Source organism: Pezoporus wallicus, unplaced genomic scaffold (assembly GCF_028554395.1).
Source record: "Pezoporus wallicus isolate ANWC-B61680 ecotype Strahan unplaced genomic scaffold, APGP_CSIRO_Pwel_v1 contig_4816, whole genome shotgun sequence".
Classification (NCBI taxonomy): domain Eukaryota; kingdom Metazoa; phylum Chordata; class Aves; order Psittaciformes; family Psittacidae; genus Pezoporus; species Pezoporus wallicus.
In genome coordinates, this window is record NW_026640990.1 from 1,030,902 (window position 1) to 1,046,693 (window position 15,792).

General features: G+C 47.9%; 1 protein-coding gene across 1 annotated transcript; it reads left to right on the forward strand.

Moving 5' to 3' along the window:
- The first annotated feature begins 13,392 nt into the window (after window positions 1–13,392).
- On the forward strand, window positions 13,393–15,265 carry SLC18A3 (solute carrier family 18 member A3). Its single transcript, XM_057421546.1, has one exon. It carries the CDS (start codon window positions 13,402–13,404, stop codon window positions 14,983–14,985), a length of 1,584 nt encoding a protein of 527 aa, XP_057277529.1. The 5' UTR covers window positions 13,393–13,401; the 3' UTR covers window positions 14,986–15,265.
- Window positions 15,266–15,792: the final 527 nt, after the last annotated feature.

The following is a 15,792-nucleotide window of genomic DNA, read 5'->3' on the forward strand; positions in this document are numbered from 1 at the left end:
TCATTAAATAACATAACAGGAGGACAAACATTTGCTAGCTACTGAAAGCCAGGCCTTTGCTGCTGACAGACAGAAATCACTGTGGCAGATTTTCTGTAGCGAGGATGGTGAGCCCTCCTCTGGAACCTTGTCCCTCTCCCTTTAAGGTCAGCAGCAGCAGATCACAGTGTGATTATTTTATCCTTATCAGTATTTTTTATTAATTTAAATAGTAATAAAAGAGAAAATGTTCGTGTTAAAATAAAAGTATTCAAGAAAGCTACTAAAGAAGTTAGGCATTTGGTTATTCCAGTTTACCAAAGAAAGCGGTAAACCTATTTTCAAAGAGCATCTGTGCTGTTATATTTATAACCAGAAGGTGGCATTAAATTGCCACAAATCTGCTCCAAGCATCAGTAACTGCTGCCTGCCAGAGCCCAGCAGGGAAGAGTGAATCCTGGGCAATTCACACAGCTACAAATCTATCATTTAAGCTACCACTTCGGTAAACTCCCTGAAATTGGAGAAATATAGCCAATATCTAATTCATGCACACTGGCAACAAAAATGTTTTATTTCTTGCATCCTATCTGGTCCCACAATGCAACTGGCCCCTGGCATATCTTCTTTGGCTTTTCTGGAAAACCACTGAAACCACAGGACTCAGAAGAACCCTACATCCCTGGGTATATACAACATGTGCAATACTGTCTCATGCCAGCAGCTGATCCGAATCTCAAAAACTATGGGGAGGTTCAGTGGACCAGGTTCCCATGACACTCGCCACTTACTCACATCACCTCCAATGAAAAGGTAACACTATGGAAATTATGGGGGGTTGGCTGGATCCTCTATTGGTTTATGGCAAGCCTGAGGGCCATGTGTCTGAGGACCTTTCCTCTTTCACAGTGTTTCTGCGTAACTTCAGGGATGCGTTTGTTTTGATTGACCAAGCAGAGGCTTCCCAGGTTTTACTGAGAGAGAAGTTATCCCAGTAACTGGTCCACAGCTTGGAGCGCTGCCCAAGTGCAATGGAAAGCATATTTCAGATGGTTGAAGTTTCAGGAAGGAAAACTCACACATGCACACTGACATCAAAGAGAGCCTCAGAGCCCTCGAAGTTTCCTCTATGTGGTTCAACTGAGCAGGAGGCTCTATTCCCTCCTGCCCTGCTCCAGATCTGCATCACTCCTCTCAGTCCTGGGGATGATACGCACTCTTGAGCAGTGGGACACACTGGGACATGCACTGTTCTGGCTGTACCACCAGCTGTCTGTCATGGATGCAGAAGAGCTGTCCCATGACATAAAAAGAAGAGGTTAAAGGAATGCTGGGAATATCCTGGTAAACCTGATGTTACAGATAAACCTTCACCCCTGCCCCATGAAGTGAATGGTAGGCTGTACGAGCAGCACTAGAGACACGTACAGGCACAGTTTGCCTGGCTTCAAGACACCCCTTGGTGCAACAGTGATTTCCAAGCAGACTGCAGCAAACAGTGAAGCAGACAGAGAAGAGGAGCCAAGGCCCTGCTCCCCCTTGGCCTGCCACATCCCCACGCCAAGTTGCAGCCCCACTTTGAAGGAGATAGTTTTGCTGCTAGGTGCCAGTCAGACAATTAACAGCATGCAAATACATGGTGCTCTGCCCATGAAGAGCTGCTCTCTCAACACAGGCTCTAGCATACTGCCAGAAAAACAATTTAAAACAAACAAAAAATGGTGTGAAAATAGCTCAACAGGGTTATTTCATTTTCCATATTTAATAAGTTGGACATTGTTCTTCTTTAGTGAAGTATTACCTTATTTTAGTCTAGTGCTATACCACCCCACAAAAAAATCACCATACCAAAACCCCACACACATTTAGGAGAAGAAACTGCCATTTACTAAAAAGCAAAACAAATAAACAAACAAAAAAAAAAAGTAGGCATCCAGAGTTGCAAAATGGAAGGATTAACAATCAGGATATTTTGACTCTAATGCAGGATAGGTGACAAGGTGAATATTGGGACTTCTTTCTGTGATCCACACAAACTCAAAGAGACTCCAGCAAGAAAAGAATCCAGGTGTTAGAATTACCCTGTATTTACACAGAATAAGCAGCAATTCTCTCAATGAGCTTTCTCCTTATCTCAAAAATTACTTTTAATTTTTCTTGGGAAAGAAATAGAGGAAAAAAGAAAATTCCTGCCTTTCAGGTAAATAATTCAGAGGTTTGAGTGTTTGAAGACTTTTTTGTTTTGAGAAGAAGGAAGAGGCTCCAGTGATGGACATTTAAAGAAGAGATCAGCTTTGCCAACATCCACGTGGCAGCCCAGACAAGATGAGTATGTGCATGCAGAGGAAAAGCAGAGAAATAAAACTCAGGATTGGAAGAGACCTTGCATTTGGGGTGCCAGTCATCTGGATCAGCACAGCCTCCTGACAGCCCATAAATCTGCATTGCCTTTGCCTGGGACTTGGTGGTGCAGGGACAGAGAGGACAGACTGAGAACAGCTGTCAGCAGGACATGCGTTAGACGTAGTCAAGAGCCATACCTGGACCCACAGTATAAACACGGGTGAGGGGAGGGGTATGTACGAGCCCTGTTACTGCTGCTTGAGAAAGCGTAAGACAGGGAAAGGTTTGAAGAGAACCGGCAATGGCAGGCAGCTCTGTCCAAAAGCACAGTAATGCTCAGTTTGCAGCATGTGAAACTGCTGAGAGATTGAGTGCTCAGAGAGACTGAGGGAAATGCAAACGGGGCCCCTGGAGGGGAACCATTTTTCAGCAGGTCATGAGCAAGCCAATAATGATTTCCACTTCATTTGTATGTGTGCTAAATATACCTGGCATTACTTCAGAGACTGGGGTCAAAAGTTCAGTGATTATAGATCTTTGCTAAAGGCATTATGCTAGAAGATGCATCTGGATAGCTGCTAGGGAAGGGTCAGAGCCAGGTTTGCACTAACCTTTATCCTGTTCTGGTAGGGTTCCTCAGCTGAGATCAATTACGTATAACTGGCACACTGAAAAACAGCCACAAAGCTCATCACATGTTACCTCACTGCCAGGATGCTCCAAAATAGCAAACAGGAAGCAGAACAAGTAGGCCAATGTTCATTTTGCATCTCCCAAGAGCCTTTCCATGCTGCCGGTCTCCTGGGCCAACAAGAGCCTTCTTTTGTCCAGACCCTATTCAGCGTGTCCTCAAAAAACATTTCTAAGCACAGCACACACAGAAGTTGAGTCATGAGTGTATGAGTGGAGGGAAAGGATAACCATCTTCCTTGTAAGCTGTAAGGGAAAGATAGCTAATTACAGAAGGACCAACCAGTTACAGAAGGACCAGTGCCTAACCCCAAGAGTGCAAAAGCCCTGCCTTGCAATTAGCATACACACTCTTGCTCTCTCCACAGTGGTGCCTGGCATTGTAGTTGAGGGCCTTGAACACCCACTGCTTTCTCACCACACAGCAGGACATCCATTTTCCAGGTACAAACACAGCACCTGTTTTTGGGGTGGATATTCTTATGGGGCTTAAAATGGGACCTAACTGCCTGCTGCAAAAGGAAGCTTTGGACCAGCCTCACGCCCCAGGGAACAGCAGCGGATTCCCAGGATGTAGCAGCAGATACCTATCCCCAAGACCAGGGCAGCTCTGTGGCAAGCCAGTGTCCTCCTGAGCACGCCAGCCTCCCAAGCAGCACCAGCAGGCAGCTCCCACACAACTATTGCTGTGGCCTCCCTGGAAACAGAGGACACTGCACACCTCACTGTCTGCTTCCCTGTAATGCAGCAGCAGCAGCAAAGCAAGTCCCAGCACTAGCTGATTTGCCTTGACCAAAGAGAAACACTTAGCAAATAAAAAAAAAAGGTCAAAACCCAATAACTTAGTCTCTTGGAAACACTGACAGCATTTTAACCTCACCCTTTAGGCTCTGCTGCCCTGGTGGACTCACAATGTCAAGCCCACATGATCCAAGATAGACGGTGGAGTTCTCCCATGCTCCCAAGGAGGGGGTCCTTTTGTCACCCCTTACAGCCCCCGTAGCACTTGGCTGTTGCTGCTTGGGTATAAGCTGAAGAGAAGGTGACCTGCAAGCACAGATTTCTTTGACTGAGGAAGATAACAGAGCTACAGCAAAAAGAGAGAGTCAAGTACACAGTCACAATGCTGTGAGTGTTCCTTTGCACCAGCTCTTGCTGTCTTGGCTTTCTTGCCTTTATCTGAAACATACCTGTGTCACAGAGACTCTCACAACTCAATGCGTTTCAGCACACAGCTTAACTTCCTTTATATTGAACTGGCAAGAAAGGGGGAGATTTCTTTTGGCCCCAGGTGTATTACACTTTGTTTTCCAGCTATGAGTAGCAGGGAAACCTCTAGTAGACTCAAGGAAAAATGGAGCACCAGAGGCTTTCATTAACTCACACAGGGCTTGGTTGAACTGGATTCAGGTAGTAAATACTGTCTGGGAAAGACACGGGTTCATTTTTCAAGGACCTCTAGGCAATTGTCTTGAACTTTAATAGGTGCTTTCAATGCATTCTTTAAGGGTATAAGCCTGGTAGACACACATTGTCAGTCTGACTTTTTGGGGAGAGGGAGTTAAGGGGCGCGGGGGGAGAAAAACCTAAGGAAAGCAAACCCATTTCTTATTTAGAAACTACTAAAAAGAAAAAGGGGCTGGGAATTAAGTTCACCATAACAACCACTGCAATCAAAATCTAATAAGTCTGAGATTGTTTTCATTGGTAGCCACTTGCACTGATCAGTTTGGGCATCTCACCAAATTGCAAGACAACATTTTTGAGTCAGTGGCTAAGATGAAAAGCTTACTTAGACACTATTAAATCACTAGAATTGATTGTACCCTATTGCTTATGCTCTGATTCCACTGGCAGAAAAGGTATGAGCTGGCTTATTCACATTCACATTCACACACACACACACACACACACACACACTAGTGAACTCATTCATAAACAGCTGTTTTCTACTTCAGAGCAATGAAAATTAATAATAAAACTAATTAAGCCTCATCAGCCTTCAAGCATTTGAAAGCCCCAGAGCCCATCACCAGATCCTCTGAAAATGCATCAGCCTCCTCATGAGAGAGACTGGGGCTCCATTCCTGCAGAGGCTGGCTGCCAAGAACCACAGCACCTGGTTGTCACACACCAGCAACAGATTATTCCATGGTATCGACCCCCCCCTGCTCTGGATTAATTCATTTAATTGTCTCACCACATCTTTTCCCATTAGGCTGATGTAACTTGTTTAAGCATACACAGATTGATTTATGGCAGCACTAGGGATGTTAATCAGACGCCTGCTCTCCAGTTAATGCACACTCTGTATGAGACGCAGGACAATAGTCTCCAATATGGGAGCTCTAGCCTTTTGCCTTGAAATCAAAAGCAGCCTCACAGTGAGAGCAGAATTACACTGCACTAAGAATAGGTGGCTTTCACTGGCGTTGTGGGTAAGGCAAGGTCATTGCCTCCTGCTCTCAATTCTCAAGTGCCATCGTCTTTAAATACAGCTGCAATCAAGTAAATGGAAAATCTCTTTAAAAGTTCACTGTTAGGAAGTTATTGGAGCCCATTTAAATCCTAAAACCTTGTCAGGAGGTAAAGGGTTCCCTTCAAATGCAACCTCACTTGTCTCCAATTTAAAGAGGCACTTTTCTTCACAGCGTATGCTCAACATTCTTTAGCTCACTGCTTCACGTTCCCTGCATTTCCCTCTTACTGAAGTCATGCAGATAGTGTGGAAGCCTGCATATAACAGCCTTCTTTTATATACAGTTCAGGTCATGCAACGGACACTAAGACATAATGTTCAGATACTGCGAAAGTAGTTGAAAACAGCTCTCAATAGTACCAATAAAATTTGAAAAGTCTTGGGGAAAAAATAGGACACCCTGCAGATCTAAGATACTTTTTATTCTGTTGCTGTTTTCAGATTTAAATTAGATACATTCAGTAAGAATGAAATCTATCTGCAGGTGCCACCATCTCACTGAAAGTCAAAGAAAACTTGCCCCCTAACTTTATGTTCTAGAAAAAGAAACAAAGAAAGAACTCCCACGCATCCACTGTTCCAAACTGCTAAAGAAAACTGAAGTTCTGATTCTCACTCTAACCTACATAACCACTCTTTGGGATTACAACCAGGAGACCATCAATCCCATCACATTTTGACAGCAAAACTCATGCATTTTCCCACCAGCAAGAGGACTCAGAGCAGCAGCTCTCTGAGCTGATTCTCCCAGGTGCTCCTCCTGCTACCCAACTGGTCCTGCCTCGGTTAGCAAAGAGACTTCATCTCCTCAGATTTCCAAATCCTCCAGAGGAGGCTTTCAGTACAGTTTCCAAACACAAAGTTACTGGATGTGTTGACAAATCTCAGCACTTCTTAAGAAATCTACTACACTTACAGCCTCCTCAGATCAAGGGAGGAGGAACTTACATAAAAATTTATTTTAAAATTGCAGAAATGATTTCTTGAACTGAGTTCCAGACCCTTTAAACACAGCAGAGGGGAAGATAATTTGGACATAACTAAGAAAAGAGAAGAGCAAATACATAAGGGCCTAAAAGTGGCCAAATTGATGGCAGCAGCAGAGGCTTTGGAGAGAAGAAACATTCACACAGTCAAAGCAGGCACACGCTTCCAGAACCGAGTAACAATGCAACACCTGCCCTCTCACAGTTTTCTTATCTCATTTGACTTTTTCTCATTTGATTTTTTCTGCAGCCAGGCCACAGTCAGCAATGCCTTTCCATCAGTGCTGTGTGGCCTGGAGCCTGCCTTGCAGCTCTGGAGCAGGGGCCAGGACAGCCTTGAGCATGAAGCAGGATTCACCCCATTGCCCAGCCCTCACCTAGTAAGGGTCTCCAGGAGCACCAACCTCAAGAAACATTTCCCAAAGCCCCGCATCATAGCAGAGATGTGCTAAGGATGAGAGGAAACTGGCACTAACTCCAGCCCAGGCAGGGAGGCAACAAGAGGTGCACAGCCCTGAGAGCCAGCCAGTGCAGTCCAGGTTTCTAATGTCAGGTATCCCACATTTACAACAAATTCTTTGAGAACAACCTTCATGCTGAGAGCAACTCAGAACATTTTCAAACAAAATAAGTGAGACAACTGTAAAAGTACCTGCAGATGATTCACAAACAAAGACCAAAAAACCTTATCTAATGTATTATTAAGTACGGATTATTATTCAGCTCTATTCAAAAATACCAAAGGCCACTTTGATAGATCTAAAAGCTCCAGCAGGAGCCACTACCCTTTGTACCTTGCTAAGAAGAGCCCCAGCTGACAAGGACCACATAGACCATATGCTGCTCTGAAGCCATACTGACAACAGAGAACTCAGCAGACACAAGAAGAGTTAAAAGCGCTATGAAACATTACCTTCACTCTTCTGCATCTACCCACAATCTTTCCCTGACACCTCACACCAAGAGGGGCTTCAAACAAACACTTGGCTTATCCCAGCCTAGGATTAACATCACCTGAGCCCATCCTCCCTAGCAGCACAAGACTCAGTCTTACACCTTTCTGAGGAACCAGCCACGACTGCACACCAAACGTCCCTTCCTAAATTTGTGTGGATATCAATCCTACACACCTGCTAGTACCCACAAGGTGGCTTCAGCCTCTACTGACTTCATCTATGCTGCAAAAAGGACGCATTTTCTCCCTTTGTTCTCCAGTGTTTTCAATGCTTTGAAATGCCACAGCCATTCAAAATGTTAAGGCAAAGGATGAAATGTAACTTCTTACAAACAGAAGAATGCAACTAGAAGAGATGGGCAAGACCAGTGACAAATTCTGCCACAGCCACACTTACATGCCTATAATGTATGCACATGGGTAAATACACTAGGCACTGCGTAATTATTTAGGTTTATATTTTCTGCCGGTCATAAGTTACACAGAAAAGTAGGATCCACTACAACACTGTGCTGTTTGTCTCCAGGCACTAATGCCTATTTTATACTTCACTCAGAACTGCCTCTTTTGCAACAGTTTTGTAGAAAGGCATTATAAAATTGCTAGATGCCAGAGCTTCTCTTGACAGTGAAATTTCACTGAAATAGTACGAAGATACAAGCTGGCTTGTATCCTGCCACTGGGACGTGTCACATACAATATATCCTGCAAACACATTTTTAGCTCTTTGCCAAGATATTTGCCTCCCCATTTAAGTAAAACATTCATGTTCAATTAATTCTGCCTGGGACAATGTTGATCACTTTACAGATTACCAAACCAAAATATCTGACAGGTTATTTGAAATACCCTTCTGCAGCCATCACCAGGAGAATGCTCAACATGATAGAAACCTGCATTTAAACTGTCAGCAAATCAGACTGGCAATCTGATGCCATTTTTAAAGCAATAGAAACTATTTGTGAGTGTGTGGAAGATGTGTTTTCTGCTGTCTTAGTTATAAGAGGCTATTAAGCAATGAGGAACTAATGAGAAATTTGATTTGGGCTACAGCAAAGCCCTAAAAGGTAAGACACAAGTGGCTAGTGGGGAATCAGTAGCTTCAAAACATTCTTTCAGCTCCTGCTCCTTGCAAAACTGGATGAGAAATGAGTGCCTGCATGAACTTGAGAGGTTTTGGAACAATGATAGATTCTGTATTTTTACAACTGAAAAGCTGAAAAACAGGGTAACTTGGGGAAAAAGTTATATTTTTATGGTTGGTTGGAGAACATTCTGACAGGCTTCCTCAAAAGAGCAAAGGACAAAAATTATGCTAAGGTACTAGGAAGAGAAGCAGTCATTGGGAGGAACAGGATATTCACAGATCTAATAGCAGCTTCTTGTATCTCTTTAAGGTGATGCACACAGTAAACATAGGCATAGTGGGAACAACACAGGAAAAGAAATATCAAACTGAACATTAGGAGACTGTTCAAGCCATGGATTTTATTGGACAACTAAGTATTCTCCAAGGGGAGAAGTGGAAACTCCATTCACTCAGCCATTTAGAAGTAGAGACATGACTTTGCCATAGAGAATACTCTGTACCTTCAGAGTTGGAAGAGGCACTATAATTTAATTGCCCTCTTTTATCTCTAACAGAACAACTGTCTATTACAACTAACAAGAACACCAACTATTGCTAAAGATAACATAAGCTTAGACACAAAGTCTTGTATTACTTTCTCTGTTCTCTTTCTCGTCTATTTTTCTCTCCCTCTCTAAGCATTATTGCCAAAGAGTGAATAAAAAAAAATACAAAAAAAAAAACCTTTATAAAGAGCAGTGTTTCTCATTGAACACAGCTTTTACAGAAATGGTTTCATGTGCAGTTCCCATCTTTCATCACTCCTCTACCATGCATGAAGCTTTGACAGAAGATTGCAACAGACACTGTCTCCTCAGAAGGCTGTGCCTGGTGGCTATTCCCAGTAACACCAACAGCACCACTAGCTGGAGGGGCTAAGGCTTCTCCAGACAGTGCTGCCAATCAGCCCTGCCCAGCAGGAACCTGAAGCAGGACCAGGAGCCCTGAGCCCTACCTGGCTTTCGCCTGCATGGTGCCACCAGCCATGGGATTGGCCAGCCCCTGCCAGGACTCCCTCTTTCCTCTGCTTTCCAAAGCTCCTGTGTGTGCCTCTGCCTGCACCTGTGTGTCTGCCTGCTTAGAAAACAAAGATTTTAGTGCCCAACAGGAAGGGCAGGAAGCTACCACTGACCTACAGGAATATGTGTCCTGCATTTTGCTGAGCCAAAATACCCAGTGCTTTCTCAATAATTCAACTCATGGCAATAATTCATTGGTTTCTCTTTGACAAACTGGCCGTTTTGTTCACAAAAATGCTTTTGAAATGAAGCTGTTGAAAACAGGCTTTACCTTCTGTCTCCTCCCTTTTCCTCCACCACACTGCTAAAGATTATAATGTACTTGTCAAACTAGGTGAGCCTCTCCCATTTGGAAGGATCAGATTAGCAGGTCTTTTAATCAGAAAGCAAAACCAGAAAAGAAACATGTAATTAGTTTAGTACTAAGTGCTAAAAAGTATTGCCATATCCTTAAGAGGACAAGCTCTCTATTGCAGACATTAAGTACTCAGGCTGTTAAGAAAATTAATGATTTGCAGACATGAGGAACTCTAACTTTCTGACTCATTGTGTTTGGACTCCTCACAGCAAAAAAGTTTTTCTCCTCTGGAAGAAGGACTCCTAAGGATGCACAATAACGTAAGTCCATTCCTGGCAGCAGTGCATCACAGCAGTTGCTGTTTTTCTCTCTCTTGCTGTAAAATCACCCTCATATAGCATCAAAAACAACTGTCATTCCAAAGTGCAAGGACTATCAATTCAGCAGGGAGCAGGACAAGCGCAGATTGTACACAAGTCATTTTTTTCTGCTTAACTGCTTGGATATTTATTTTGCTGTTTGGAGAGAAACCTCTCTCATTTTTCCAAAATTCCCAGCGTAGGTAGATCTTTTTAATCTAAAGAGAGTGTTAGAAGTGTGACTAACAGGTCATACGAAAGCCCACTTTCCCCTCACATTCCACTTGAACTGATGCCACCTTCAAACATGTACATTTATTGCTTATATGGTTATATATTTTCTGTTGTTTCTGAAATATTGAAGATCCTAAATATAATTTCCCTTCCTGGGCCCTGGGCTTTTGTTGGACTTGAGAAAAAATTCCTCTCCATGGCAAAACAGTCATCATGGGCTGCATTTTCCTCCATCTACAGCATCTAGAACAAAGAAAGTCATAAGAAGTCCCAGTGCACTCAACTCCGCTCTTTTTACAGACCTAAAATCTTCTCCGTCTCCTTGACATCAACAGTGGCTTTCCAAAAACACGTGTTCTGCACTGGAGGACAAATGAAGTACATCACCTCCTCCTCATTCCTCCTCTCAAATCAAGTAAGTGCCACATCTTCTGGGCTTTGGAATGAAAGTACAGAATTTTAAAAGTTGTCTCATCTCACCCTGAAGTCTCTTCCCAAATATAATTATGAATTTCTAAGGCAAACACCAGGGAGACTCTTTTTACTTTAATTTACTGTGGGTCCATCCACTTTGAGCACATTTGAAGGTACATTTCCTCCCCATTAGTTTTGTCTAGTCAAAGAAGCTCATGTGGCGATGACGCATCTGTTGCAGATAAAGGGTATCTGCTGATTTGATTTACTAAGAAGACTAAATTTATTATGCAACATTTTACAAGTATAATTCTGCTTTCCCTTGATGGTAATAAATTCGATATCAGCTCCCTTGAGACAAGAGAACCAGTCCCTTTATTATCCAGACATGACCCCCAGAGCCAGATTCCATTTTAGAGACGGGAAATGACCATATCTCTGATTAAAAGGGAAACTTTAATCAAATAAAGTGCCTCATCAAGCAAGAGCCAAGATTCCAATACTCCTGACTGCAGCACAGCAATGATCTAAAGTCATATCTGCCCCCAACCCATTACTGCTTACTGCAAACGTGATATCCATCCCAAACAGTTTACCTAGCACCCTGGGAGCTGCTCCTCCTGTGCCCCTAGTCCCTGCAGAAACATGTTCCCAGGCTGTTACCCCAGGGTCTGTTTGAGGAGCCAGGAGGATGGGCTTTGCAGTGGCTAGTTGGGGGGTGGGAGGGGTGTTCCCAACAAAATCAGTCTGGCAGTTGATGTTAGCCAGAAATATGCAGCAACAGCACCAGCCATGGCCTTCACCTCAGGACCCTTCCAATAAGACCCTTCTGTTCTCTCTGACGCTTTCCTTCTATACTCTGAAATGATCTTTTAAAGCCCTTAGGATACTACTTTATCTAGTGTCCCAGGTCAAGAGCTTGGTCTCTATTGTCAGTAGCATATTTCTGCAGTTTTACAGCAGAGATAGTAAATGAGTAACAAATAATGGTAACAACGACAATGCAGATGTCTAGGGGTATTATTTCAAGTGTGCTTTAAGACTCCATTTCTGTGTAAGCACAACTGGATCTGTATGCCACTCCATGCAGAAATCCATCTTAAGAGCCTTTCTGGCCATCTAGACAGCTTTCTCGCAACATAGCGGGATACAGTGACTGGCAGATAAATCATCTCCTTTTCAGCTGTGGAAGCCCAGCTATGCAAGCAAATGAAGGCACCCGAACTCCACATCTCCCTAGGAACTGCTCAGCTGAGAGATCCAGCTATTTTGTAAAGCCTTCTGCCGACACCCTCTTGGATCAGCCCACGTATAATTTCTGCTACGGGAGCAATGATATTTACCCTCTGCTTTATGTCGGAAGTATCCCCCGAATACCAAAGCCTCTGCACCAACTGAGGCTCCTTGCTCCGCAGCTCCGTCCCGGCAAGATGTAATACCACCGTGCCTGATGATTAGCTCCCCGGTATTTGTCAGAGGGTTAAGACACACAGGCACGCACGCAGGGAGATGTTTACTGTGTTGCGCTCTGCTTTCCAGTGCAGCTTCAGTGGTCTTCTGGGTGGGAGCGCTGCCACCGGCGGGCACACACCGCCTGAGGAGGGGCAGGGCTCAGCCCGGCCCTGTCTCGCCCCTTTCCCGGTTAGCCCGAGTACCGCCGGGGCGCCCCCGCGCCCTGGCCCGGCCGCGCCGGCGGGAGGTGTGGGGGGAGGCATCCGGGGCTGCGGAGTGCGCCGGGTGCTGGCGGGCAGCCCCTGCGGCCGGCTCTCGGGATAGACGGCGGCAGGCGGTGGAAGCACAGGGTGCCCGGGGAGGGGGCGGTCGTTTCGCTGTGGCCCCGGCCCGGGGCGGAGGGACCTTTGCAGCTCGCACCGCACGGGGGCCGAGCCGGTCATCGCCGACAGCGGCAGGCGAGCCGGGCTCGGGGCCACCCTCTGGGGCAACTGCCGCTCACGGATGCGAGGGGAGCGGGCCACTGCCCGCAGCACCCGCGGGCGCACGTCGGGCCCGGCCCGCTGCCCCTGCGCTCCCAGGCCCAGCGGGAAACGACGGAGCGCGGGCTTCGGGAAGCTGCCGAGAAAACGGGAACCGCTTCCAAAGCCGCGCCGTCGGGGCCGCGAGAGCTATCGGCAAGCCCCCACCTCGCGGGTGGCACCGCCTCCCCACCGCCCCCCCCAGCGCACTCCTGGGGCGGGCAGGGACCGGCGGCGCCCCCCCCGCCGCAGCCCACTTGCCGCGGCCGGGCAAGGCTGCCGGCGCGGTCCAGCGGAGCGGGGCGGGGCGCGGAGGGCGGGCGGCGGGGCTGGCGCGGTGGCGGGGCGGGTGGGGTTTCCGTGCGCGGCACTTATTAGTGTGGTGATGGAGGACCGGCCCCTAGGAGCCACGTCGCAGCGGCGGCGCGGGCTGGCGGCGGCCGCCGGGAGGTGAGCGGCGGCGGCTCGGGCGGCGGAGGCTGCGGGGCCGCCCCGGCCGTGCCCCATGCGGGCGGCGGCGGGGCGGCAGCGGCGCTGAGGGCGATGTCGGAGGTGGGGGGCGCGGGCCGGGCGCGGGCCGCCGTGGCGCGGCTCTCGGAAGCGGTGGGCGAGCGACGGCAGCGGCTGGGCACCGCCATGGGAGAGGCGAGGCGGCAGCGGAGGCTGCTGCTGGTGGTGGTGTGCGTGGCGCTGCTGCTGGACAACATGCTCTACATGGTCATCGTACCCATCATCCCCGACTACATCGCGACCATGCGCGGCGGGGGGGCCACCGCTGGCCCGTCCGCGCCCCCGGGGGGCAACGGTAGCGGCGGCGGCAACCGAAGCCTCCTGTCCGCGCGGTACCCGCCGGCCACGGGGGGCAACGAGGACGTGCAGATCGGGGTGCTGTTCGCCTCCAAGGCCATGCTGCAGCTACTGGTGAACCCGCTTAGCGGCACCCTCATCGACCGCGTGGGCTACGAGACGCCGCTGTTGGCCGGGCTGGCCGTCATGTTCCTCTCCACCGCCACCTTCGCCTTCGCGGAGAACTACGCGACGCTGTTCGCGGCGCGCAGCCTGCAGGGGCTGGGCTCGGCGTTCGCTGACACGGCTGGCATCGCCCTCATCGCCGACCGCTATCCCGAGGAGCCAGCGCGGAGCCGCGCCCTGGGCACGGCGCTGGCCTGCATCTCCTTCGGCAGCCTGGCGGCCCCCCCCTTCGGCGGCGTCCTCTACGAGTTCGCCGGGAAGCGGGTGCCCTTCCTAGTGCTGGCCTGCGTCTGCCTCCTCGACGGCCTGCTGTTGCTGGCCCTGGCACCACCAGGGGCTGCTGCCGCGCGGGCCAACATGCCGGTAGGCACCCCCATCCATCGCCTCATGATAGACCCCTACATCGCCGTGGTGGCAGGAGCCCTGGCCACCTGCAACATCCCCCTGGCCTTCCTGGAGCCCACCATCGCCAACTGGATGAAGGACTCCATGGGGGCCAGCGAGTGGGAGGTGGGCCTCACCTGGTTGCCCGCCTTCTTCCCCCACGTGCTGGGCGTCTACGTCACAGTCCGGCTGGCTGCCGCATACCCCCACCTCCAGTGGTTTTATGGGGCTCTGGGCATGGCCATCATCGGCGCCAGCTCCTGCCTGGTGCCAGCCTGCAGGAATTTTGGGCAGGTCATTGTTCCCCTCTGTGGCATCTGCTTCGGCATCGCCCTGGTGGACACAGCCCTGCTGCCCACCCTGGCCTTTCTGGTGGATGTGCGCCACGTCTCTGTCTACGGCAGCGTCTATGCCATTGCAGACATCTCTTACTCTGTGGCATATGCCCTGGGGCCCATTGTGGCCGGCCAGATTGTGCACACCATGGGCTTTGCGCAGCTCAACCTGGGCATGGGGCTTGCCAACGTGCTTTACGCACCTGTCCTTCTCTTACTCAGAAACGTCTGTCAGATGAAGCCGTCTCACTCGGAGAGGAACATTCTCCTTGAAGAAGGACCTAAGGGACTCTACGACACCATCAAAATGGAGGAGCGTAAAGGCATGGGCAAAAGCCTCCACACAGCAGATGGGATGGAGGAGAATGGTGTGGACTCGTACCGCAGAGACCTGGCTGGGGTGTCTGAGGACTCATCAGACTATGAGTACAGTTAGGTTCCCCAATGCCACCCAGCATGAGGAGCAAGGAGGGGCATGGGGGACAGAAGGAAGGGGGGGGGGGTGTTACTGCATCATGTTTCTGTACTGATGTGCAATATATACAGTTAAACCTTTGTCATGATGTAATGGCTTTCTTCTAGACTTACTTCTAATCGGTATTTCCTTTAGCATTCTGGCAAGGTAGAGGTGGTGGGGAATGAGGGGACAATCCTGAAGAAAATTACCTGGATAATCATTGGCATAAATCTAGGCAGGATCCTTCCAAAAAACAAAAACAAAACAAAAACAAAAAGCCCCAACAAAACAAAACAAAAAAACCAACAGCCTCATAGCTGGGGTGTAATTTGTGTGAAATTTTCTGAAGCTGTGTGTGACGTACTGTATATCTCTGTACAAAATAAAAGCAAAAAAGTCTGTGTAAAATTTCGAATGGTATATTCAGGGATTTAGTACATCTGGTGTACATATACTTAAATTTTCAGTTGGTTTCGTATATTTAAAAACAGCAACAACTATCACAATGTCTTGTTCTTCCTTGGAATAAACTGAAGTATTGTACTTTTTTTCTCTCTCTTGTGCTGCTCTCTGGTAATGCAATATGCTGTATTATGTTGAAGTCCAAACTACAAGAATAATACGATCTGAATAAACAGAATTGAAGGAGATCGATTGTCTTTGTTTCATTGTTGAGGGCTGCTTGAGGGAGGGAGCTGGTTGTAACCCCTCAGTGTAACCCCTACGGTAACAATTCTTTGTAACACAAACCTCATCGGTTACCAGAACTGCCCGTAAGAAAACCCC

Coding starts and splice junctions, on each gene's coding strand:
- SLC18A3 (XM_057421546.1), top strand. CDS start 13,402: ATGTCGGAGGTGGGGGGCGCGGGCCGGGCGCGGGCCGCCGTGGCGCGG.